Here is a 24925-nt window from a genome sequence, read left to right as displayed (position 1 = left end):
TTCGCTATTTATTTTTATAGCACAGCTGCTTAATGAATTTTGACGATGCAACAAAAGAGAATTGAAAAAAGGAACCGTGAATTTTATAAGTTTACACAGAATTTTACAAGAAAATCTGGTTTGTGGTGATATTTTTGTTCATTACTGTATATTAGTACATCTAGGTGCAGTAGAATGCAAGAGGGGGACCTTGTCTGACTATTCACGTCCAGTTTTACTTCCTTTGACAGATTTTTGTTTCTTATATCCCACTTACTTCTTCGTCGAGTATTAATAACTGCCAAGTATCACCGTGTTACTATTTTAGTTGAGATAATTGATAGACAGTGGATCTTTATGCATACTTTTATCAACTAAATTGAACTAAAGTAGTAGAACCTAAATAGAGATCTGGTCTTAAGTACTATAATATAAATATTGCAATGAAATATTCGAACGTTTAGTAGTTTCTATAAATTTTCTATAAATGGATAAACATCCATAGTCTAATAATTAAATTCCCAAAAAATGTATACAGTAATTATGTACAGAAGAATACTTTTATTTGGCAAAAGAATTATTATTTATTGAGTCAATGCTTCCGTACAATTTATTATTAGATTTTGTACCAGTTTTCTTTTATTAAATTTTATACAATATTTTGTGTCCCATTTCTTCAGTATATATATCTTTATATAGTAGCTAAAGAATTTAATTACGTGAAAATTCAATTTTAAATACTTGGACAATGTCCCCCCATAAAACAAGCGACAACACACACAATCCTGAAGCTGTTTGAAACTAACGAATCTAATTGCAATACAGTCAGAGAACATTTTAAAGGATCAAATATGCACTTAGAAGCCTTAAAACAGTTCAATCTTAAAAATTAAACAATGATGGAAAAAAATACCGGAAGCTTGATGATCTTTAATTTACGCACGATTTATATCCTACACTCGACGCTTGGATTCTTGGCGGAAATGGAGAATGATGTCACATTGATTGCTGCATTAGCAGATCACAGAATCACGAGGAATATTACTAAATAGATAAATTGACATTCACTCTATTAACACTCGTGACTCGACATGCTTTCCTTTCTCACTTACTAATATAATTTACATGAATTGATTTAAACAAGAAATGATAACTACTAATTATAAATTCGTTAAATCCGGAATAAACTAAGATTCTACTGCGTGTGTCAGCTGACAATAATCACGACGAAGAAAAACATCGTAAAGCTTACAGTAAAGTGAAAGGACTGAGAAAATAGTTAAAGCTACTGTAGAATAGATCAACAAAAATGTACAGTACTTTAAGAAAGATTCTTAGAAAAAATACTTCTTTTACGAAGACGTTACGAAAAGGACTGACTGGAAATTACAAAATTAATAAAAAATAATAAAAATTAATAAAATAAACATTGACAGATCAAGAAACACAGTATCGGGTTCTCGTTTTACTTTTAAAATATTTCAAATAACGAAAAGAAAAATGAGTATTTAACAATTATCAAATACAAACGTTTAAAATAAGATTGAAAGTAAAATTCTAAAATAAGATTTCAAGTTTTTAAAATGGAATTTAAAATAGAATCAAAAAGTGCTCTCACGATGGATCTTCGATCAGAAAGTTCCAATAAATAACGAATGGCTCTTCGATTAACGGAGAAGCAATTGGTCCTCTATCGACACAAAAATAGCGTGCCCCGTACACGTGCATTTATTTGCAGATTGTAAATACAGAGAGAGAAAGAGAATCGGGAGACGCGCCAGCCAAGTTTCCAAGTCTTCGTTCGCGGAATCAATGAGGAATTGCTTCTGGCGATTTCAATCTTTGCATTTTCGCGCCGGAAAAATATATACCATTACATATGCGCATATATATAAATCGCCACATGTTTTCCGTGTGTTCAAAACGCACGCATACACCTACTCAAAAAGGTACGAGTGTGTGAAATTTACGCACGAATACCCATTTCGGTTGAACTTTGTTTCCAGCTACCTATATCGAATTTGTGACCTATTTTGGTTGTCATATAATAGCTTTTGGCAAATAGAATGAAAAATTTCAATTCTATGGCGCGGAGATCGTTATTTTAAAAATTATGCGTATACATAAAATGTATGCATACCGTACATTTTATTCGAACATATGTATGTTTTATTCTGCTCGTTGATAATTATATGAAGATTCACAGGAGGATAAGATGAAAATTATATTATTGTAGATTTTTTATTTTAGTTTCAATTTACTATTAAATATAATTGACAATGCAAAAAATCCGCTAGGTTCAAATATGTAAACGTTCTAATAATAACGACGAGTTGAGAAAGTTTGGTACAATTCAACGGTATGATTAAGACAAGCAATAGTTTAATATCTTCGATATTCTAATATTATGACAGGCGATATTTTGAACATATCGTTTAGCTGCAAGGCCGATGAAAACGCAATTTTATAATAATAGTATTATAATATTATCTCTAAATAATTGTTAAAATAAATAAATAAAAGATGAATTCGCTAAAAAAAACTGAAATTTCCATTTAAAAGAGTAGCAAATGTGGCTTGTCGAGTGCTTCCTCTGTAATTTTCATCTATTATAAAAGAAAGTGACAAATTTACTGTGACCCAGAATGAACCTCGGCTCCTATTTGCATTTTATTTAAGAGTCTCGCTGCTAACTATCCTCACACGAACACAGAGAGTACACAATTTAGATTAGAAGTCTTTTAGTTTTACATTCAGCTCCACGTGTTTCTTGTTATTGGAGCGATTTCGTCATCGCCTCGTTGCGACTCGAATCACGAAATCGGGAACGAAAGATGATTTTGTAACGACCGTGTGTTATAACAAAATGTTGTAATCTATCGTTTAAATCGTTAAATAGATTGGAAAAAGGAAAACAGCAACCTCGAATCGAGGAACAGCGACGAGGTTGAGAAACGAAAGTTTTAGTTGTTTTATTTTTTTTTTAATTTAATTTTTAAATTATTTTTTTAGTTTTGAATTTTGCCCAGTCCTAATAATAATTCTCACAAATGTAGCGATTTTCATTGACAAACTTTTTTAATTAGATGATAGAGAAATTAACATAAGATGGGATGACAGAATGCATTTCAATGAACCCTAACGTTTTATGATTCATTTTTTTTTTTTTTATAATACGTCTTCAATTTAAATCGTTTTATTCGTTTTTCAGCTCGTAAGAAGCCGCTATCGCCGTTTGCCAAGTTTCGTGAACTCGACAGACAAAATAGCGCCGCCTCGTCACCCAGGTAATCGTTTACGAGAGTTATTTATTTATATAATAGGTATTTTCGTTTTTACTATCGGTGAAAGAATGAATATTATTAGACAACTGGTTTCTCTATTTCAGTTGTGCCACAAAAATATATGAAACTTATATTCCTTGGAATAATTATTGTTACTTAACTGTAACGACGACCAGAGTATTAGATGTAATTTAGGATAGTAGGTTTATTTAAATTATAAAATGAATAATAGAAAAAGCTTGTAAAAATTAGAAAACAAATATTCGAAAAATTGTAAATTAGAAATTAAATATGGACTTAACAATTTCTAACTATAATTTGAAATTTTTAGATCAATATTCTAAAATCTGTATAAAATATATCTTTACAGACATAATTTTCCATGATTGAAACTAAACTCGATTTAAATTCTATTTCCCTAGTTGTGCTGATTAAAATATAATTTTGCATAAAACTTTGCACTCTACTACTGTTAAATAAAGTTGAAAATTAAGTCATAAGCAATCGTTCAAGCGCAATCTTCGCTAATTGACTTAATCCGCCGTACATTTTATATTTATATGCACCTTCCATTTCTTCGAAAGCTTAACCGAAGGCTTTTCCTTCTATATTTAGTCCCGTAAAGTCACCGGCAACAGAGTTTCGATTCAAGTTTACCGAGCCAGCGGTGCGGGACAACGCGGTGCAAATAAAAGAGCGGCTACTGGCGTGGTGCCGTTCCAAAACCAAAGAGTACGAGGTAAATCCGCCTTGTAAATGGAGCTTCACACGCGAGAGCGTCTATGTTATTTGCAGAAAACACGCGAATAATCACACATCGATAGCCGCGAGAAAATTACGACGTTCGGAAAATTAGTGAATCGCGTTGCATAGCTGCGTTTTCTATTGCAGAACGTGCAACTGGATAATTTCTCGACGAGCTGGAACAATGGATTGGCGTTTTGCGCTTTGCTTCATCACTTTAGACCAGACGCTTTCGACTATCACTCGCTACGGCCGGAGAACCGCAAAATGAACTTCGAGTTGGCGTTTACGAAAGCCGAGTAAACTTCAATTTCTTTCTTCCTCTTTCATTTTCAGTCTTTCTTCGGACTTTCTTTTTTGTATCATCTAAGAGCTACTTTCCTGATGTTCTATAGTTTTTATATAAATTATTTATTGTTCCATGGTTCTGACGTGTCCCTCTAAAAAATATTTGTTGAATTTGAAATAAAATAGGCATTTATATCTGTAAAATAAATGAAAATGTAGTGGAAGAAATTTAGTACGCGTAGTGTATGACTTTGGATAGACAATTGATTTTACTCAAACTTATAAATACTTTAACATATTAAATTGTATGTTAGATCTTAGAAATGTAACTTAGATCTTTATGATTTCTGAAAAATTCTTTAAGTATCACCAATGTTAAAGAGTGATTAAATGTTTGTAGTGAACTCGCCGGGATAGCACCGTTACTTGATGTCGAGGACATGGTGATGATGCGCCGACCAGACTGGAAGTGCGTCTTCACCTACGTACAGTCCATCTATCGCCGCTTCAAAGACGAGGATTAAGGACTTACTTTGACGCTTCTTAATGGCGTTCCGCAGTGCAAACCCGACATTCAACCGCCTAATACGATTCGCGGATCGCGAGTCCGTCTGCTGTTCATTTGAATAGATCATCAAGGAAACGGCGCATTCTCCAAATATGAAATGAGAAAAACGAAACAAGCTCAGGCGAAATCCTCGGGCGGAGAACAGTGAAGAAATAGAAAAAGTTCGCTTTTGCGCATCTGGCATTCAGCAACGCGTTCAGCAACATTTTTACGCACGACTTTCCTGGCAGCCTTCCAATGAATGTATAATTATTTTTACCGAAAAACGATGCAATAAATAAAACGGCTTCCTCGAACATGTAGTGCTGTGACTGATGCGTGAACAAAACATACCAGTCATAACAAAAAAGGGAACTGATGTTATAGCATTGATGTTATCGATGGAATTCAAGGTCTTCTACGCCAAAGATTTATGAAATAAACATGTGATGCTAGCAATCTGCTCGATTAGTATCGTTATTTTTTGTTAACGACGATGTAACACGAACCACGAATTTTTCAGATAGAAGGTAATGAAAGAAAATTTCAACTCGTATTAGAAAATCAATTTATTAATTATAATCAAAAATATCTAACATTTATACTATATTAAGTGATACTCTATGAGATAAATACATCTGTAGTTGCAGCTATGGTTTTAGTTGATTAATTAAATGACAAAGTAATATAAATAAGTAACCAAAGACAATTAAAATGAATTTAGAAACACCAACAAATGTCTCCATTTTTAGTTTATCGGATCTTTACTCAGTCAGACTTTCTTGTTAATCACGCAACCCGTCAATATTTATTATTAACGAGTAGATTACACATTGTGCCTAATTTAAAGCACTGTATTTTAATCATAAGGCACTAATTAGTACGTGAGTGCAGAACGCTGGATTAAATGGTATCTTCTAAAGAATTATTTATATCATTTCTATCTTCTCCAAGCATTTCCTGCAAAACAATGTTATATTTAATTGCAGAGAATTTGAACATTACAGAAGAAGGATTGGTTACAATACCTGCAAAACTTCGACTAGTGATCTCGATTCTTCCAACATTTCTTTATATATGCGATTTTCTTCTTCTAATTTCTCAACACGCTCAGTCAATTCTTTGTTATCTTCTAACGCATCCTCAAGCGCTATCCGTCGCCTTTCAGCCAAGACTTCCCAGTAATTTTCACTAGGTCCAGCTATTGCAAGCATGAAACAAATATTTCCAAAATCAATAATTCGATAATTACATGAAGGATCATAGTTTCCCCTAATTTTTTCTTTTGAATAAAAGCATACCTTCAGATGTTAAGTCTTCAACTTCAATTTTTATTTTTCCTCCTCTTACGGTTTGAACTGCTTTGTCTTTTAAAATTACTTTCTTACGTTTTGGTTTCTCTTCATTTTTAGATTTTTCATTTACTTCGCTAAAAAATAAAATGTAATTTAAATATGACATTTAAAAAATATAAAACAAGCAAATTGTAAAACTTATTTACCCTTTATGTGTTTCTTTTCCTGATAGGGAAGATCTCAGCATCCTCCTACCACCAACTAGATTTTCTTTGTTAGTGGCTGTCGGCTGCAAAACGTGCAAAGACTTTCTGACCTTATCCTGTTTCAATAAAAGATAAAAAATATGACATATGATGAAGCCTCTAATTATGTTACCTGGATCATGTGCCATGCTAAAGATATAAAAGATTAGGAAGTACAAAATAAGGATAGTAAGAGAAGATATTCTAAATATGACATGCAAAATAAACTTGTAATACAATAGAACTCCATCTATGGAAACAAAATTTTGGTTAATGCTCTATTAAATGGATTCCCATAAAAATTGTATAAATTCACTTATTTTCAATTACTTTGACGTGTTTGTTCCCTGATAAATTTCCAAAATAAATAGTATGATCCACATGCAACTTAAGATCGTTACTCAACATTTAAAACGGCGGTTAATTAATAATCAAAGTTTGTAAATAAAAGAAGATGGGTAAGATAAGAGTTTCATAAATTAAGATGTTTATAATTTCTAATATATAAAATTCCACGAAATGATGGAATTTTTGCAAAATTGTAATGTAAGCGATAGTTTACTTTGCAATGATTATTATAAATGAAAAGTGACGAAAAACGTCGTTACATGTATCACTAACCTTAGAAGCAACAGTTTTGGCGGTAGAAACCTTTGTGCCACCTCCAGGTTTCATGATAGTGGCCGTTAGAAACGCGAGTCAGTTAAATAATTTAGAATAAATACAAACTATACACGTGCATAGACGGAGAATGATAGAATTCAATAATATATCCGAACTACAATATTTCCAAAACAAATATTTCTTATGTACAAATTCGGAAGAACTAACCCACCTTCATCCTATGTGCACGACAAACGACAAATGCTTCAACGCAGAATGTAAGATTTTCCCGCATTTAGTACGTTACTTATTGGTCCTTAAATTGCTGCTTTTGTAACGCAATGATAACACTGTTAAGGATAAAGGATAGTTTCTATGACAAATAACGTGGATATATAAATGAAAAATTATTTTATACCACTTAATAATTCCCTAAAAAAGCAGAACTATTTTATTTTTATCAAAATAAAAATGTTTTGCGTGAAAGAAAGCATCAGATATTTATTGGTACAAAAAATTTAAATAGGTTTATAAACATGAAGTATTTTAAACTAAATTAATTAACAAATTAATTTATAAACAAAGAAATTTAAAAAAAGGAATTACTACAGCAGTTTATTTCGGAAGATGAAATTATAAATGTTCCTAAATTAATCCTCATAATTAGCTATTTTTACTAATATACATTTTTTCGAATCATCCACACTATCACCACGTAGCGGCGAAAGAGTAACACTAATCGTTATTGCTATCCTTGCCGCATACTATCTCTCTCCTTGTCTAAAAACTAGTCGCGTGCTGCCATCTATTCGATATAGAAGGATCAGTAACTTGGATCGCATTAGGATAGATGGCAACACACTACTTGCCGTAAACAAAGAGATGGTGTGCGTCAGATGTTTCCTTGTTTCAGACAAATAAGTGTTTCGGATCCATTTTATTCAGTCGTAACCAGACCTTTGTGTGTGCATGACCATTGCTGGGCGTGGTGAGAAGTAACTTGTTAAAAAGTTGTACTTATTAAGAAGAGAAGACGTAAATTGTATCAAAGAGGTAAGCAAAAGTGGTAGTGATAATTATTAGTGTATTATAATCTATAAAAGTGATTTTGAATTAGTTAAATTGAACTTCTAAACCAGATACATTTGATTAAACAGCAACAGATATAATTGCTTAAAGTAGTTTGATAAACATATCCGATTTTTCGGTCTCATTTGAGAGGTTATAGTCAAAAAAGTAAATCAATATTTTAGAATAATTTAGAATACTTCTGAATTGTGAATATACATTCTCGTTCCTCTAGATTTTGATTTTATTTTGATACTGTAAATAATGGATATTACGAAGTAGCTGTAAATTGCATTTTGTTATGTTATACTGTGTATACTGTACTATAAACTACAGACTATAAAAGTAATAATTAAACTGTCTTGTAGTGAAGAAATTACTTGTAGAAAATCATATATTTATTTACATTACATTAATATTATCATTATCTATATTGCCAAAAATACCTGTTATTAAAAGATTAAATTAAAATTATAGGTGAAAAAATACGCAATAATGGAAACCGTGGCTAAAGATTTACGGGGCCTAAGAGCTTGTTTAGTATGTTCCTTGATCAAGGTATACCTTTTTCTATTTCTAACTATAATATATGCTATAATTATCATCATACAATTATATGACTAAAAATTTTAATCTTACAGACATTTGATCAATTTGAATTTGATGGATGCGATAATTGCGATGAATTTTTACGAATGAAGAATAATAAGGATAATGTTTTTGATTGTACAAGCTCCAATTTCGATGGGTAAGTCATATAAATAATAAACAGTTTTCTGGTACAATATTTGATTTTCCTGTTGTGAAATCAAATTACTAAAATTGATATTATATGTTTAGTATGATTGCTGCAATGAGTCCTGAGGATAGCTGGGTTTGCAAATGGCAAAGAATAAGTAAGTAAGAAATTTGTACCTAGACACAATAAGTTAAGATTAAGCAAGAGAAATATCGTTATTTTATTCTTGTACACTTTTACAAAATTATAACAGTTACATTATCTCATAGTAAATCATACTATAAACTGTTATCCTTTATTCTACATTATTTTGACATCTTACATTTTATTAATGCTGCTTCAAATTTCTAATGTATTAACCTTTCCTTTTTTTTCTCTTTAATAATTATTTTTGGCAGTGCAAATAACAATAATCTATATCATGTTTTATATCATATTGTAAATGTATTGAAAGGCAGGACTTTGTACAAGTTTTTTAAGCCAATATTTCAATACAAAAAATGCAACTAATATAAAACAATGCAATATATATATATATATATGTCGGAGATGAAAAAACATCGGGATTTCCCGTTCGGAATGTTGGGAAAAACCCCAATACCCTAATCCAGACTTTTACTATAGCTGCACTTAAGTAATAAAAGTAAGAAATAGTTTTAATGTTCCAATCCGATTTTATGACGATGGGTTCGGGCTCGAAGTGACATAGCGGGTCACTAGACGTAGCCATGGTCACGGCCCTTATATACTCCTGTCCCCACTTCTCGGGTCAATCTTAAGTGCAGCTATAGTAAAAGTCTGGACTAGGGTATTGGGATTTTTCCCAACATTCCGGACGGGAAATCCCGATGTTCTTTCATCTCCGACATATATATATATTGCAATTTAATAAGTTTGTGTATCTGAGATTCTTAATATTATATATTATTATACATTTATACAGAATTTTCACTAATATGTATGACAGTATGTATAATTATTAAGGAACATGCTTATGTGCGTACACAAGATTCTATTTTAACATATTTTAATTTCATGTATATTTTGCATTAATTTTTTACATGCTGTCTTTTCCATTTAACTTAAAACAAAATAAGTGGACAAAATCTCTTGCTAATAATTATAAATATTTGCTGTAAAATAAGTGAGATTCAATCTTTTTTTCTCCTTTTAGATCGGTTTTGCAAAGGTGTATATGCAATATCAGTATCAGGACGATTACCAGCAGGTGTTATAAGAGAGATGAAAAGCAGAGGAATAGCGTACAGACCACGTGATACAAGCCAAAGATAATTTCAAAGTTTGTATTATTACTACCATATTTTCTTGTAATATTATTTATTAGAATATTGTAATTATTTATCTAGTATTTGCACTAAGAATTTTATAAGATTTTCATGAAAATATTATATTGATTTGATTGATATGAACTTTTGTTCAGGTTCCAAGAATTCTCTTCTAATTCCTTCAACCTTTTTGACTATAATTAAGATTTTTGTAAGATTTGCTCGCAACTCTTTACATTTTCTCTAATTCCAAAAGATTACAATATATTAATATTTCCTCTAAATCTCTCAATATCTGTACAGATTTTTGAACAGACTAGTTAGTAATATCTTGAAAACATTTGAATTTAAAGAATATATACAACTTGTGTGGAATCCATTTTCTCTTATCATAAACACGTTCCACATCACTTTTTCAAATCATGTTCGTGTTATTCGATAAATTTTAAAAAATGGTAATATTTGATTTTCTAATTATTATAGCTAAATACAAAGTTAGTTTGCTCTGATTTTCTACAAATTCTCATGTAATAAGTTAATGTGTGTACATTAAAAATTTACGAATGTAAGTTTCTGTTTTTTTCTTTCTAATACAGATCAATATCAAATATGATTGTTACCTGGACACATATTCAAATGAGAACAGACTGGATGCCGCATCACGGGCAAATTATTGTTTACACAATTAAGCCATAGATTAGCACAAGTAACGTGATAATTATTTTCATTATAAACTACCCTGCCACTAGTAATAACTGTTAAACAAAGTGAACAACAAATGGCTTCACCTTGATGTAAAGGCCAAGCTGGTAATTCCGTAACAATCTGAAATGTTTTATGCGAAGATATAGAGACATGTATTTGTATATAAGATATGTACATGTATTATATATATTATAAACTTAAGACTCTAAATTAATAAAAATTATATAAGATAGTAATATTTCTTACTGGTATGTTTGCATAAAATGGTTCCATTTCTGCCCAAATTCGATCAATATCCATTAATAGCTCATCAAAACCTATTATATTGATATCCATTTCCTTATATGAAAAATTAACCCGTCTACAAACAGCTGCGACTTCGGCTAAATCTGATTTAAAAAAGAAACACACGATAATAGCGGTATATATTTTAGACCACTACAAGAAAGTAATTCGATAATTTTCCGAAATTAATTGATTCACATAAATTCTTGAAGTATTACTTACTGCATAGAAAGTTGTATCCTTGTACTGAATTTAAAACTTCATGTAATACAAGTTCTGAACTAATGTTTGTAAATATATTTGCAGCTACTTGTAATAATAATACACAGCTCTCCATGTATTGCTTCCATTCCCAATATTCTGACTGTAAAACCAAGTAGATTATAAATCCTCTTTTATATTCTTTGTATATATGCTGAATATATAAAAAATATTTGCAATATGTAATGTATAATATCGCAATAACCTGATGTGTAGTATCTACTATTTGCTCATCTTCAGTATTTGACGGTAAGAAAGACTTAAGATCTAAACTAGGCACAGATCCTGATCGAGTTAATGCATTTGATGCACCATTCATGAATTCTATACTATTAATTGATATGGCATCTTCCTTCTGAAGAGCTTTCCCTTAAGGTAAAATGTAATTATAATGATACTGTCTATGATAAAAAAAAAAAATTAAATATCAGAAATAATATACAACATCAATTACCTATCTCTAAGGAGCGTTCTTCTACATTATCCTCAAGCTTAAGATTGTCAAATGATTCAGAAATATCTGGCATAAGATTAAAATCTGCTGCGTTTGCATTATTATTGTTAGTAGATTTAAACTCAAAATCTGTAAAAATATCGGCAAAACTGTCAGTATCTAAAGCATTTGTGGCAGGAGTATTACTAGCAGGTTGTTCTGCAGACACAAATTCTCCAAATTCATCAGTTGATTGATTGCTGTAACTTGCGTTTGCCTCTGGTTCAGTTGACACAGTTGTTTCTTGAACCAATGCACGCAAGGCACTATATTTATCTTCAACAAGTTGTAGATTCATAAGATCCTGTTGAGTGGATTCCATTGTTGTTGATGAAACCTAATTATGAATTTTTAATTATTAATAAATACTATTGAAAAATAACAAAGTATTTTTAGTCATTTTTCTAGCTATAACTAATTTCTTTTTTACTATTTTTTAAATATAATTTATGAAGATTAAATTACCTTATCCATCCATTCTAATTTATTCAACACATCTTTGTCATTAGGTAAATTTATAATTTCTGTACTTGTATAATCTTTTACATTCTCACTATGGTCCTTGGGCGGATCATTATTTCTTATCACTGTATCCTTAAGAATTACTGTTTTAGATTGATTTTTTATTGCACACTTAGGAAATAATTCTGATAAACAATCCAATGTTGATTGATCTTTACTCTGAGACATTGTAGTTAATGGTAAAGATGTAATACGTGTTTGAGTAGTGCCATGAGCAGATTTAGCATTTATATTATTCTTCTTTGACTTCTCCATTGGTTTTTTAATACCTAAATTATGATTTGCAAGTCTACTTCCAATGGCTGAGCCCTGTTTTGTATCCCAAATTGGAATACTAGGAATGTTAGGAATTGGAGCACTTTGAAATTCAGAAAAGTCATCACACAGATCTGCTGTTGGTTGATGTTTAGAATCTAATTGAGGGCGGGAAGTTTGCTTCATATCCTTTGATACATTATTTGAATCCCATATGGTAGTAGAAGAGACATAAGACTTATTATCAAAACATGAAATTTTTCCAGGTACATTGTTCGTCATTTGCACATTTAAGTCTGAAGATATGACTCCTTGTTGATGCAATTTCATTTTTCCCTTAACTTCCAAGGAATATCTTTCATCAGAGCTAATAAACCCGATTTCAGAACTTTCTTGAAGGTTTTGAAACTTAGCTGCAGAATTTAACTGAGTTACAGGCTGTAGATTCATTAAACATTCAATGTTCAAATAAGGAGTAGGTGGAAATGGAAGTAGATGTAATATATCTAGGCTATTGAACGTGTAAGAAGCCTGTGCTGCAGCAACAAGAGCAAGAACAATATATAATTCTTGCTCTGTGAGTTGTCCAGCATACTTTTGATTTGCCAAATTCCATATGTGTCCAAGGACTTCTGTAGGAAGCTGACTAGTGAGCAATAAAGGAAAGACTTTGTTTGTATCGACCAATAGCTCGGTTTGCATTCCATTGGTTCTGAGTTTGTCCTCTCTCACCGCTTCCCATACCATCTTATAGATTGGTGGTAAAGTAGTGGAATTAGTCCACAGCCAAGTTGGCAATTGATTCAGTCTTTTATCCATGTGAGTCTTGTTCATTATTAATAAACTGATGTTCGACCGAGCTTTCGCTATGACGAGCTTAAATTACGTGAACTCGTCGAGTAGTATAATTTCATCCTTCAGCTTACTACCCTGGTACATACATCAAAGTTAACACTATAAACATCTCACTCGATTCACACGATCTATTTGAAATTATATTTCCACATGTCACTTGTGTTACATTTTTCATAGATCGTTTCCATTGCAAAGGATGTACGAAGAGTAACGTCGTTTCTCGATTAGATCAGAATTATAAATTCGAGATAATAATAATATATAAATAGAGACAACTGCGTGGCAAACAAGAATTAACAATTCAGATGTCACCGGATGATCACTGGACGACGTTCTGTTACGAAGGTAGATCCGCGACAAGCGACAAGTGCGATTCTGTGTGATGGAGTTTATTCAAATTTCAAGTTTGAGATGATTCACACTACAAATAACGATGTACAATGATCTTCATTTTTAGTATGATATTTGTTGAATGTAAGATAAAACAAAACACATTTTGGAATATTCTTTATGTAAAAATATGATTTATTAATACTTTGCTGATTTAGTCAATATTTTTTCTAGGCCATAAGTGCTCCCTAAGTCTCCTTTTAACAAATTTATTACCGTCAAAGAATATAAATCTAAAAAATAACAAATGAAATATGCCAATTAATTATCGATAAAGTAATAATTAGATTATTAAATTTATAAATATGAGGTATAATGGATGAGAAAAGAGAATCATCTTATTTTATGTGAACGTCGCAATTACATATGAATCGCCTTAATGTGTCTTTCGCTTAAGGGAATGTTTGTGGTATTGCCGCGTATAACAACATTGTCTAAGTAATTCCTTTAATGTTTAATATATTCAGTATTAATAGCTTTTATTACTGAAATCGTTACAGAATTGTGCATATATTCTCACGATAAAAATAAGTAATATCAATTAACTATAAAAAGAGAGATCTTAAGGTACGTGAAATAACCTCTCTAATTTATGCGGCTTTAGTATTTTGACGCAAGTCTAGTATGAATTCATCATTTTAGGTTACATTTCAACAAATCATCATAATAGGATGTCGACGGATTTTTATATACGATATTATGTAGGTCATAAAGGAAAATTCGGTCATGAATTTCTCGAGTTTGAATTTAGACCTGATGGTAAACTACGATATGCGAATAATTCAAATTACAAGAATGATACAATGATTCGAAAAGAAGCGTATGTACATCAGTGCGTGATGGAAGAACTAAAGAGGATTATTCAAGACTCTGAAATTATGCAGGAGGACGATTCTTTGTGGCCACAACCAGATCGCGTTGGACGGCAAGAATTAGAGATTGTAATTGGCGATGAACATATTTCGTTTACGACTTCAAAAACTGGTTCTTTATTAGACGTAAATCAATCACGGGATCCAGAAGGACTAAGATGCTTTTATTATCTTGTACAAGATTTGAAATGCTTAGTGTTTTCTCTCATTGGACTACACTTTAAAATAAAACCTATATAAATATATATAATTATCATACAATGTATTACAAGTTTAAGTATCTTTAACTACTTCATTGTGTAAGAAAATATATGATAATTTTTAATTAATTTTATGTATTTTATTTAATTGATTGTGATATTAACTCTTATCAGATAAAAGTCACAGATATTTATATATTAAGATACATTAAATAATTTGAGTCATAACTTAGCTGATTATTCATGTTTGTAAATCATTAATCATACTCCTTATTATTTGTACATGAATGCCTGGATGAAAAACTAGTATACAATGTACATTGTATTATAGTAAAAAAAGTATTAATAAAAGATAAGAAGTGATTATAAATAATGCAGACATCTTGTATATGTGATAGTAGAAAGTAAGCACATTGTTCAATGTTGGCCAACTATTATAATTAATCAAAAGGAATCTCATGTAAGTATGTGACTTTTAGGTTATAATTTTCTAACCTAAATATTAAAAATTTGAAGAAATTTTAAAATACATATGTTTCCTAATTAATACAATATTTATCTAAATTGTATTCTGAACAGTAGTTTGTTTTTATTACTCCTATTTTTTAAAACTTTTTTGCTACAAGATGCGTATTTTTTAACGTTATTAGAGTAAAACATTAATATCTTACATTTTTTAATTTTATTTAGTATGTTTAAACATTTTAGATGTTTAAGTATATTCACAAATATATGTAAAAATTTAGTGCAATCATTTTAAGATAAAAATTATGTTACAAGTATCATCTATTGTAATAGTGATTCATTGTATATGTATTGCAGAAGTAAAATGTCCTCACAAGATACTCAAGCAACCAACTCAAATCATAAGTATTCAGATCGAGTTGTTACAGATTCAGTACACTCACGGTTTCGATCCTCAAACGTATATTGTAATATTTGCAACATGAGTATTATTGGAAATCACTCTGCTATAGAAAAGCATTTTAATAATTCTCATCCTTCTAAGGAATTTTGTTGTTACTGTAAAGGCAAAGTGTTCACTTATGTACAAATGCCTATCGATGATTGTACTCAAAAACCAAAGCAAATTGTTTACCATAAGTGTAGTAATAACTCTTGAGTATAATTACTAATTAGAAGTGTTTAGGAAAAGAATATAAAGGAGTCATTAAAAAAAAATTTATATATTTAAATAAAATATATTATAGAATTATATCATATTAATTTGTGTGATATATAACAGAAAAAACAGTATATACAAGTATATACAACATAAATATACAAGTATGAAAAAATATTTGAAATTACAAAATTTCATAATGACAAGTGCAAAAATATATGATATAATTATCGATCAAATAACATGACAAATAAATAACATTTATGTACCAGTAAGAATTATAAGATTGCAACTTACAAATATTGTTAGAATTTATTCCAAATATAAAAGTACACGTATTTATGCATAATATAAATTTGCTCTCTATACAAGTTGTGATTAAGAACTGTTTGCAGTATTTTTGAAACCATAATTAAGACAGTTATATGATACTAGTAATACTAATAGAGAAAAACGTATAATTTGAGTAATTATATAACAAATAAATATAATGAAATGTAATTAGTTCTGTTAAACTGGTTATCACTCATTCGTGATCAAATAACGAATATGATTCCTTTTACATTTTATAATTGTCTAGCATTGCAGATCATACTCAATGTTATATTCCATTAATGTACCTGTAATGCATATATGTATAGAGTATATTATTTATGTACCCTCATGCATGTAAATATATCCTTTTTTAATTTTCTATCAGCTTCGTGATGAATATAAATACGCGAGCGAATTAAAGGAGTATTTTATATAGAAGTATGTAAGTTATTTATCAGTTTCTTGATCTTTATACTCAAAGATATGTTGCAATAAAGCTTATATAAATAATTAAACTTTATGTGTGCGATATTATTAATAATATTTGCATCCCTATTACTAATGACTGTGAATTGCAATTTGTTTGCTTTAGTACATACAAAATACTATAATAATACAATTATATAATAAATGCGACTTAACGTAGCTGTAATAATCAAACATGTTTTGTGTATCAGTTTTCAATATATAAAAATCTATGATAATGGTTTTATAAAATACTTTTTTAGACTAGATTATCGAACTTTGTGAACTTTCTATTTTGAATATAATCGAAATATCGAATATATTTGAATGCGTCAGAAAATATTTTTAGAATGTTTTTTTTGAAAAGTGTCTTTGTCCACACATTTTATAGTTATTTTTCTCATTATATTTTACTAATATGTCACTATTCATTTTCTTGAAACTTATTTTTATCTGCCTTATGTATGTACAAGTTTTTGAAACAAGCTGCTCTTACTTCCTTTTGTTAGTATACAATAAGCAATAGAAATATCTTTTTTCATAATCTGTAAGTAATACATGTCTATCAAATAAAAGTTCAACACATTCTTCACTTATAACAGCATGTACATGTACTTCTCAGAAGTACATCAATAAATATCTTATATATTATATATATCTTATATATTAGTATCATTCTCATTCATTGCATTTAGCGTCTTATTCGATAGAACAATTATTTAAAAATAATTTTAATTTTGTAGGATAATCTGTCATTACACCAGTAGCTCCAAGATCAAAAGCTTTCTTAAATTCTTCTTCTTCATTTAAGACCCAAAAATAGATCTATAAAAACGTATTTAAATATTTTTATATGCTATAAATAAAAATTTTTTCAACATATACTTATTACTAACAGCACTGTTTTTAATCTGAATTATATTTCCAGATTTAAACTAAACAGTCGTTAACTTACATGTATTCCTCGAGTTCTTAAATGATTAAATAAGCACTTCCTCATTAGTAATACATTAATAGTCCTTATAATTATTTTTTCCAAGGGTAAGAATTTTATACTTGGACTTCCTTTGCATCTATAATAATGTAATATTGAGAGAAACTAGATTAGATTCAATACTGAATAAAATGTTTAGAATACCTTAAATAAATGGAAGGTAGAAATATCTCTAAATGTGTTTCCTTTAGAGGTATAAATGGTAATAAACCAGTGTATAAGAAAACTATCAACAGAGTTACACGTCTCATGGAAAATAACAAATTTATATTAGGATTCTGTAGAAAAAATAATTGAAATTAATATCATTATGTTAGTATACAAATATTGTACTATAAAAACTAGGTACCGTCTTATAACATTTCTGTGTTATGTCATCATTAAAGTTTCCCCATACAGTATACTCCTCCCGATTATATTCCTTTATTAAATTAGATACTTTGGTTATAAGTTCATCACTGTTAACTTTAACATCAATATTAATTGGTATATTAGGGAATGCTTCAAATACTTCTTTCAATAAAGCAAATCTTCTATCTTCCTCCTTTTCTGTGCCAATATATTCTACATCTGTTAAACTACAGTTTCTAAATCATTTTATTCAAAAATGTAATTTTTTTAAAAACTGTTTAAGCATACCTGGATCAAAATCTATTGGAAGACGTGGTTTCAATAGAGGTAGATCTTTGTAATTTACTTCTGAAATACTTTTATTTGTGCCTGTACTACGTAAAAGATTATGGTCATGACATACAACTACTTCTCCATCTTTTGTTAAATGACAATCCAATTCTAACATTTGTGTACCAATTGCTACAGCTCTGGAATAAAATTACATTTTCATAAAGTGTTATATGCAGTAACTCATGGAATTATTTGAACACTTACCATAGAAAAGTTTTATATGTATATTATATGTGTTATATGAAACGTGTTGAAATTTCATTAGTAACATTCATAACAAGACATGGCTATGATAATTGTATTGACAAAATTTGAAACCAATTTAACAATGTAAATAAAAATGACATTTCAAATGTTTTATATAATATACAAAACATAATACATTCATAAAAAGTTTCCATAAGTGTACAAATATTTTTGTGAATTTTTGTATAACCAGAAAAAATAATTTAAAGAACTATTTTTAGATAAATATCTGTTAATTTAATAATTCTTTGAGCTGCACACTTAAGATGATGAGCAGATTTGTAGACTGTGGATTTTTATGTAATTTCATATTTTTATGAAAAGAATTAAAGAATTGGAACTTAGATAATAATTTGTTTCGCCCACTAAAAATTATGATGAGCACTTTATTTTGAATATTTTACATACTTTTGTATATGACATGTACTGGATTTTTAATGCACATTAAAATTTATCATAAATACATAAAAAACCACAGTCTAGTAGTGAGTAAGAATTTTAACTAACCGTTTAAAAGCATGCATCGTGTTTTCATAGCCTTCACCTGCCCCTGCAAAATTATTTTTTTATTAGTATATATATATCTTTCCTATGTATGTAATGATCTTAATTATCTAATCACCAAAAATTTCAAAACACACCCCCTCTGTGACTGATATGCTGGCACATAAATTTCACTTGTTTCTTTTTATGTAATAACGTTGGATATTTAAAAAGTATTATTGACGTTAACATATAACCTCCTACCAACGTATACAACAACATTTTATATTTGTCTATTATTTTTTATTCGTGTAGCATATCGGAGCATGTCGCTATTAACATGTAATGTTGTGATTAACATGTAAATGAACGTTTCAAGTGACAAGTCACCAACAGAAGTCAAATGAGAATTCCATAATCAATTCTGCTATATCATAGCCTTTACTGCATACTTGACAATTGTAAACGTTGTAATTATAAAATCCTTTGGGTGAAATTATATGAAAAATTTCCACGTTAGTTATACCTTCCTTTTTTTTTAGTTATATATACAAATAAAGCTATATATTATCAAATTCTTGTTTCATTCTATTTTTTCATTTAATGAGTATAAAACTAGAAACAAAGTGTAGATTTATTTTTTGTTGAATAAATTCTTGTAAATAGAGGAATCTCTCGTGAAATAGAGAACTTTTGGTATAATTATAAAATTAATTTTAATATTTATATGTTATATTTTCCCAAAAGAAATTGTATTAATATTTAATAGAAATATATTGCGTAATTGACCATCGTTTTGAGTAATTTTTTATTAAAATTTCCACATACATAAAATGATGTAATATCAAATTTCTTTTTTCCCTTATTTCATTATCCAAAGAGTATAGAGAAATTGGACCTATGTGTAATTTTCGTTGAACAAGTTCTTACCGCCGTGATATAGAATTTTCAGAGTAATTATAAATCTCATTTTGATTTCAACTGTTGCATATTTTCTAAAAGGATATTGTATTATTTCGTAGAAAAATATCACGCGATCGATCATCATTACATTAACTTTTAATCAAAATTAATTTCATTTATACAGTATTCTGATTTATGAATTACACTTTTTATAAGTCTAGTAAGCATAATTATTCTCTTTTTGTATTCTTTCCGTTTTGATTTCTGAAAGATAAGAAATAATAAAAGGGTATGAAGGAAATTATATAGTCATTAAGAAATTCGGAAGCGAAATAAGAGGAATTACAGGTAAATAGGTAATTATATTAACCTGTTGGGCATCTATCTCTCGGAGCTTTTACGAATGCACCTGTCAAACAAGTTTAAAAGCTGCCTTTACAAAAATGTGTTTTCGCCAGCGTCTCTCATTCGTTTAACGAGATGTCGGATTCGAATTCACCGAAAACAGATGCGAGTAGTCCAAGCCTTTCGGGAAACTTACGACAATTTCGATTCCAGAAGAAACAACTGAAACCGTTGAACATGTGTAAGAGTCTATTTATTCACGAATTTCAATTTTTAGGTCAATACAGTCGGTGTCCATCTTTTGTTGTTATGTTATTGAAGAATAATTTCCTATATATGATTATTATATGTTTTTAATCATTATTTTTAATTAATAATAATTTTATTTGAATGTAAAAATTAAGAAATTAGAAAAATACACTTTACACATATTAATTGATGATGACAATGTTATTAATATTTGTATTCCAATGTAACTGTGAGTAAATAATCACAGTGTTTTTATTTAGCGGATGATGACAGTAATTTGATGGGATCTAAGATACAATTTCGGCGTAAGGCAGTCAATGTAATTGAAGACAGTGACAGCGATGCAGGGAGTCCTGTTAAAAAAATAAGCTCTTTAGATCATACAGATAAGGTATATATATATCATATGATAGCTTTATATTACTAATGTTTTATAATAAAGTATTTGCTCAATTATAAAGTGTTGATGATAATGAAATTAATTTTGTTCGAAGTATATGGGTATTTTTTTATTCTAGTAGCAAATCATCTTATGCTGAATGAGAATTTAATTTTCCATTATTATGTAGGACATATCCAATAACATAAATTGGAATAGTGACGAAGGTGATGAAGATACTAGAAATAGTAGGAAGAGGACTGTTAAAGAACCTTCTAGAACCAATAAGAAAAAAAAACGAAAATTGAATAACGAAGAAGATGTAGACATCGATTCAGATGAAGCAACCTTTAAAGATAAAGTGTTTGATAGGTATGCATCTAGAGATTTGGTGTGTGTAGAGATTAATTTTAGCATTTCTTTTCAAATGTTTATAGTGATGAAGATTCAGATATGGAAATATCTAATGAGCTTACAGCTGATAAGAAAGCAGTCTTAGAATTTATGCAAAATGCTCTTATATCAGAATTACTGTTAATGTCTCAATGTTCTCAAAAGAAAGCAAATGCTATCAAAGAAGCAAGGCCATTTGAAGATTGGAGAGACTTAGTTCAAAAGTTCCAGAACAATAAATATCTAGATACAGAGCTTTTGAATTCAGCTCAGGTAAGCAGCTCAAAAATAAAATTGTAAAATTTTTAGTTTTCATTTGCAATGTTATTAAGATAAATTATATATTATAATGAAACAGGAATTGCTAGCTACCAGACATGCAGTAGAAGCTCTCATGAAGAAATGCCTCCGTTTGTCTACAAATATTGAAAGAGCTGTGGCTGCAAGAGCATCGGCTATCACAAGTCAACCCAAGAGATTATCCTCAAATTTAAAATTAGCTCCATATCAGATGGTTGGATTAAATTGGCTTGCTGTGATGCACACTCAAAATGTTAACGGTATACTTGCGGATGAAATGGGTTTGGGAAAAACAGTGCAAGTAATAGCTTTTCTTACATATTTGAAAGAGGCTGGCCTCAGAGATGAGAAAGATGGACCACATTTAATCGTTGTTCCTAGTTCTACGATGGGTAGATACACATTATAGGTTGCTTTGGCCTATATTATTTTGTTTGTAATCCGTTTTTATTTTATCCTTGTAGAAAATTGGAACAATGAGTTGGAGAGATGGTCGCCCGGTTTGAAAGTTGTACAATATTATGGTTCTCAGGAAGAACGAAAAGAGATGAGATTAGGTTGGCGAAATGGTGATTTGGATGATGTTGACGTATTATTAACTACATATAATTTAATTAGCAGTACACCGGAAGAACGAAGATTGTTTCGTGTTATGCCTATTCATTATGTTGTTTTCGATGAAGCTCATATGTTGAAGAATATGGGTACTATCAGATACGAAAACCTAGTTAGAATTAATGTATGTGTTCCCTCATCGCATTTTTACATAACACTTTTTTACATTTTTTTACATGTACTCTTTTTTACATGAACCAAATTATCGATTATTTCGTAGGCTAAACATCGAATTTTGTTAACGGGTACCCCTTTGCAAAACAATTTATTGGAATTGATGTCGCTTTTAATATTTGTGATGCCTTCACTGTTTGCTGGCAAACAAGCTGATCTGAAGAGTTTATTTTCAAAGAATCCCGTAAGTTCAATATGGTAATAGTAATAGCTAATGATAATAATAATTTTAAAGAAAGTTAAATACTATGTAACAATGAGTATTACATTATAGAAAGTTCCATCAGTTAAGAAAAATAGTGAACAGCCATTGTTTGAACAAGAACAAGTGAAAAATGCGAAGCAAATCATGAGACCGTTTGTGCTTCGCCGATTGAAAGCCGAAGTCCTTCGAGATTTACCAGAAAAAACCGAGCGCGTGATTAAGTGTCCAATGATAGAGAAGCAGCGAAAGATGTATACTAATTTAGTTGCTGAATTTTCAGCTGAGGCTGATCAAAGCACTGAGGTTAATGGTATTGGAATGATGATGCAGCTGAGAAAATTAGCTAATCATCCTCTTTTAGTACGAGACTATTACAACGAGTCCAAATTAAAAGTATTTTTGCAGTTACCTTTCTTACATTTATTACGAATGAATTTATAACATGTAATTTTAATAATTCACAATTTTGTGTTAGGTAATATCAAATAGATTAGCAAAGGAACATTCATATAAGCAGAAAAACCCAGATTACGTATTTGAAGATTTACAGTGGATGTCAGATTATCAAATAAATCAATTAACAAGAACTTACAAAAGCTTAGCTGGATTGGGCTTACCTCAAGAACTAATTTCAGAAGCTGGAAAGTTAAAGATATTGGACGAGTTACTACCAAAGCTGAAGGAAGAAGGGCACCGAGTATTAATTTTCAGTCAGTTCACCATGATATTAGATATTTTAGAAGAATATTTAACTATTAGAGGACGAACGTACTTAAGGTTTGTGTTACGTACTTTTTATCTTTTATATTTTTCATTATTATTACTCTTTTACGTGAATATGGAAACAGATTAGATGGAAGTACACCAGTAACAGATAGACAGTATTTAATAAATCAGTATATGGAGGATGAAAGTATATTCATATTTTTACTATCTACGAAAGCTGGAGGCTTGGGGATCAATTTAACTGCTGCCGATACTGTTATAATTCACGATATTGACTTTAATCCTTATAATGATAAGCAAGCGGAGGATCGCTGTCATAGAGTAGGTCAGAAAAGGTATGCTTTTTATCACTAATTTATGTCCTTTAAAAAAATATAAATAAATGTATGCTCTATAAATATATCTGACACTATTTTTAGACCAGTTAGTATAATTAGATTATTAAGCGAAGCTACTATAGAAGAAGGCATATACGAAATAGCTCAAGATAAATTACATCTTGAACAACAGATTACTGGTGAAGAAGGTAAGTGCTATGAATTTTGCCCACTTTATAATCCAATATTAAGCATGGAATTTGTTCACAGAGAATGAAAGCACGGACAAAAAGAGTGTATTAAAGTTACTTAAGATGACGTTAGGGCTGGATCACAATAAATCGTTATCGCTGTCTCCAATGAAGAACGGGAGAACAAGTAATGGGTTATTGGACAATGAAGAAAATTGTCATATAGAATTTTAAAGAATCTTTTGTTTGAACCTATTTTGTATTAGCAGAAAATTTAACATCATTTTTATATACATGATATGTCTTTGTGATTGCACAGAGGATAGAAAGAAAAAAAAAACAGATAAAAAAGGAAATTAAAAGTCAGCCTTGCAGTTATGTACCGTACGTATTTCTTAAATTTAATTATTGCACATTTGAATATGCATACATGATTTTGAGTGACATTATTTGTAAATTGTGAAACCTTATTGGTACATCGCATGTATTATTCTTCTATTTATATGAGCATATACGTATTTAGATTCATTCGTGACTTTTACATATTTTGTCTGATATGTTTTGATATTTAATGGTATATTTTGTGCGTAAACTTTAAGAGAATCGTTAAGACTGCACAATATTTACTAATAACACAAGTTGATGGCGAATAGCCGAAGAAAATGAATAAAAGAGAAGTTGATGTAAGAAAAAGGGGATATAATGTAAACGGTGTCAGACTAATTGATATTACTGTACACACATTCCTGAATGAAGAACTTGATCTTTGTACAAAATCATTAAAGATATTATACACCTTTTCTTAGACTTAATTTATTATCTTGCAATACACGCGTTAATACTTGAGCGAATTTAACGAAAATCTAGAACTTAGTAAAATTACATAGTTAAACAAATTAAGA

The 24925-nt window shown here is 29.8% G+C and overlaps 7 protein-coding genes across 13 annotated transcripts; 4 read left to right on the top strand and 3 right to left on the bottom strand.

Moving 5' to 3' along the window:
* The first annotated feature begins 17 nt into the window (after positions 1-17).
* LOC117154219 (smoothelin-like protein 2) lies at positions 18-5301 on the top strand. Its single transcript, XM_033329016.2, is given in 6 exon segments — positions 18-62; positions 64-118; positions 3191-3266; positions 3879-4002; positions 4155-4306; positions 4696-5301. Coding segments are annotated over 6 exon segments (561 nt in total). The 5' UTR covers positions 18-32; the 3' UTR covers positions 4820-5301.
* Positions 5302-5393: 92 nt separating this feature from the next.
* geminin (geminin DNA replication inhibitor) lies at positions 5394-7365 on the bottom strand. Of its 4 annotated transcripts, none has more exons than XM_033329018.2 (5): positions 7218-7365; positions 6344-6459; positions 6144-6271; positions 5871-6043; positions 5394-5802 (listed from the first exon to the last, which is right to left on the bottom strand). In XM_033329018.2, the coding sequence occupies exons 1-5, from the start codon at positions 7278-7280 to the stop codon at positions 5746-5748; spliced, it is 537 nt and encodes a 178-aa protein (XP_033184909.1). In that variant the 5' UTR covers positions 7281-7365; the 3' UTR covers positions 5394-5745. The 4 variants fall into 4 exon arrangements, with proteins under 4 accessions (XP_033184909.1, XP_033184911.1, XP_033184912.1 ...); XM_033329020.2 differs by having other exon boundaries at positions 6344-6426; positions 7218-7351; XM_033329021.2 differs by having other exon boundaries at positions 6344-6426; positions 7004-7292.
* A 612-nt stretch (positions 7366-7977) lies between these two features.
* Positions 7978-11019, top strand: spt4 (Transcription elongation factor subunit spt4). Its single transcript, XM_033329023.2, has 6 exons — positions 7978-8038; positions 8531-8611; positions 8695-8801; positions 8894-8949; positions 9967-10092; positions 10675-11019. The coding sequence occupies exons 2-5, from the start codon at positions 8549-8551 to the stop codon at positions 10083-10085; spliced, it is 345 nt and encodes a 114-aa protein (XP_033184914.1). The 5' UTR covers positions 7978-8038; positions 8531-8548; the 3' UTR covers positions 10086-10092; positions 10675-11019.
* Positions 8430-13433, bottom strand: LOC117154212 (uncharacterized). Its single transcript, XM_033329002.2, has 6 exons — positions 12288-13433; positions 11784-12159; positions 11535-11698; positions 11291-11432; positions 11030-11172; positions 8430-10903 (listed from the first exon to the last, which is right to left on the bottom strand). The coding sequence occupies exons 1-6, from the start codon at positions 13431-13433 to the stop codon at positions 10682-10684; spliced, it is 2193 nt and encodes a 730-aa protein (XP_033184893.2). The 3' UTR covers positions 8430-10681.
* Positions 13434-13787: 354 nt separating this feature from the next.
* On the top strand, positions 13788-15045 carry mago (mago, exon junction complex subunit). Of its 2 annotated transcripts, none has more exons than XM_033329022.2 (3): positions 13788-13928; positions 14019-14411; positions 14487-15045. In XM_033329022.2, exon 3 carries the CDS (start codon positions 14516-14518, stop codon positions 14954-14956), a length of 441 nt encoding a protein of 146 aa, XP_033184913.1. In that variant the 5' UTR covers positions 13788-13928; positions 14019-14411; positions 14487-14515; the 3' UTR covers positions 14957-15045. The 2 variants fall into 2 exon arrangements, with proteins under 2 accessions (XP_033184913.1, XP_076473340.1); XM_076617225.1 differs by having other exon boundaries at positions 13795-13928; positions 14003-14411.
* A 1287-nt stretch (positions 15046-16332) lies between these two features.
* LOC117154218 (lysophospholipase D GDPD1) lies at positions 16333-19849 on the bottom strand. 2 transcript variants are annotated; one of them, XM_033329012.2, is made up of 7 exons: positions 19385-19849; positions 19251-19293; positions 18453-18634; positions 18163-18383; positions 17958-18091; positions 17775-17892; positions 16333-17644 (listed from the first exon to the last, which is right to left on the bottom strand). In XM_033329012.2, the coding sequence occupies exons 1-7, from the start codon at positions 19506-19508 to the stop codon at positions 17519-17521; spliced, it is 948 nt and encodes a 315-aa protein (XP_033184903.1). In that variant the 5' UTR covers positions 19509-19849; the 3' UTR covers positions 16333-17518. The 2 variants fall into 2 exon arrangements, with proteins under 2 accessions (XP_033184903.1, XP_033184904.1); XM_033329013.2 differs by having other exon boundaries at positions 19366-19848.
* Positions 19850-20227: 378 nt separating this feature from the next.
* Etl1 (SWI/SNF-related, matrix-associated actin-dependent regulator of chromatin, subfamily a, containing DEAD/H box 1) lies at positions 20228-24824 on the top strand. 2 transcript variants are annotated; one of them, XM_033328998.2, is made up of 13 exons: positions 20228-20477; positions 20588-20715; positions 20984-21114; positions 21293-21474; positions 21540-21768; positions 21854-22187; positions 22260-22534; positions 22631-22768; positions 22859-23182; positions 23265-23566; positions 23638-23850; positions 23935-24041; positions 24103-24824. In XM_033328998.2, exons 2-13 carry the CDS (start codon positions 20610-20612, stop codon positions 24255-24257), a joined length of 2496 nt encoding a protein of 831 aa, XP_033184889.1. In that variant the 5' UTR covers positions 20228-20477; positions 20588-20609; the 3' UTR covers positions 24258-24824. The 2 variants fall into 2 exon arrangements, with proteins under 2 accessions (XP_033184889.1, XP_033184890.1); XM_033328999.2 differs by having other exon boundaries at positions 20228-20485.
* Positions 24825-24925: the final 101 nt, after the last annotated feature.

Source organism: Bombus vancouverensis, chromosome 3 (genome assembly GCF_051014615.1).
Source record: "Bombus vancouverensis nearcticus chromosome 3, iyBomVanc1_principal, whole genome shotgun sequence".
Classification (NCBI taxonomy): domain Eukaryota; kingdom Metazoa; phylum Arthropoda; class Insecta; order Hymenoptera; family Apidae; genus Bombus; species Bombus vancouverensis.
Note: the sequence above shows the minus strand (reverse complement) of the source record. Positions and strands in the feature narration are given on the sequence as shown.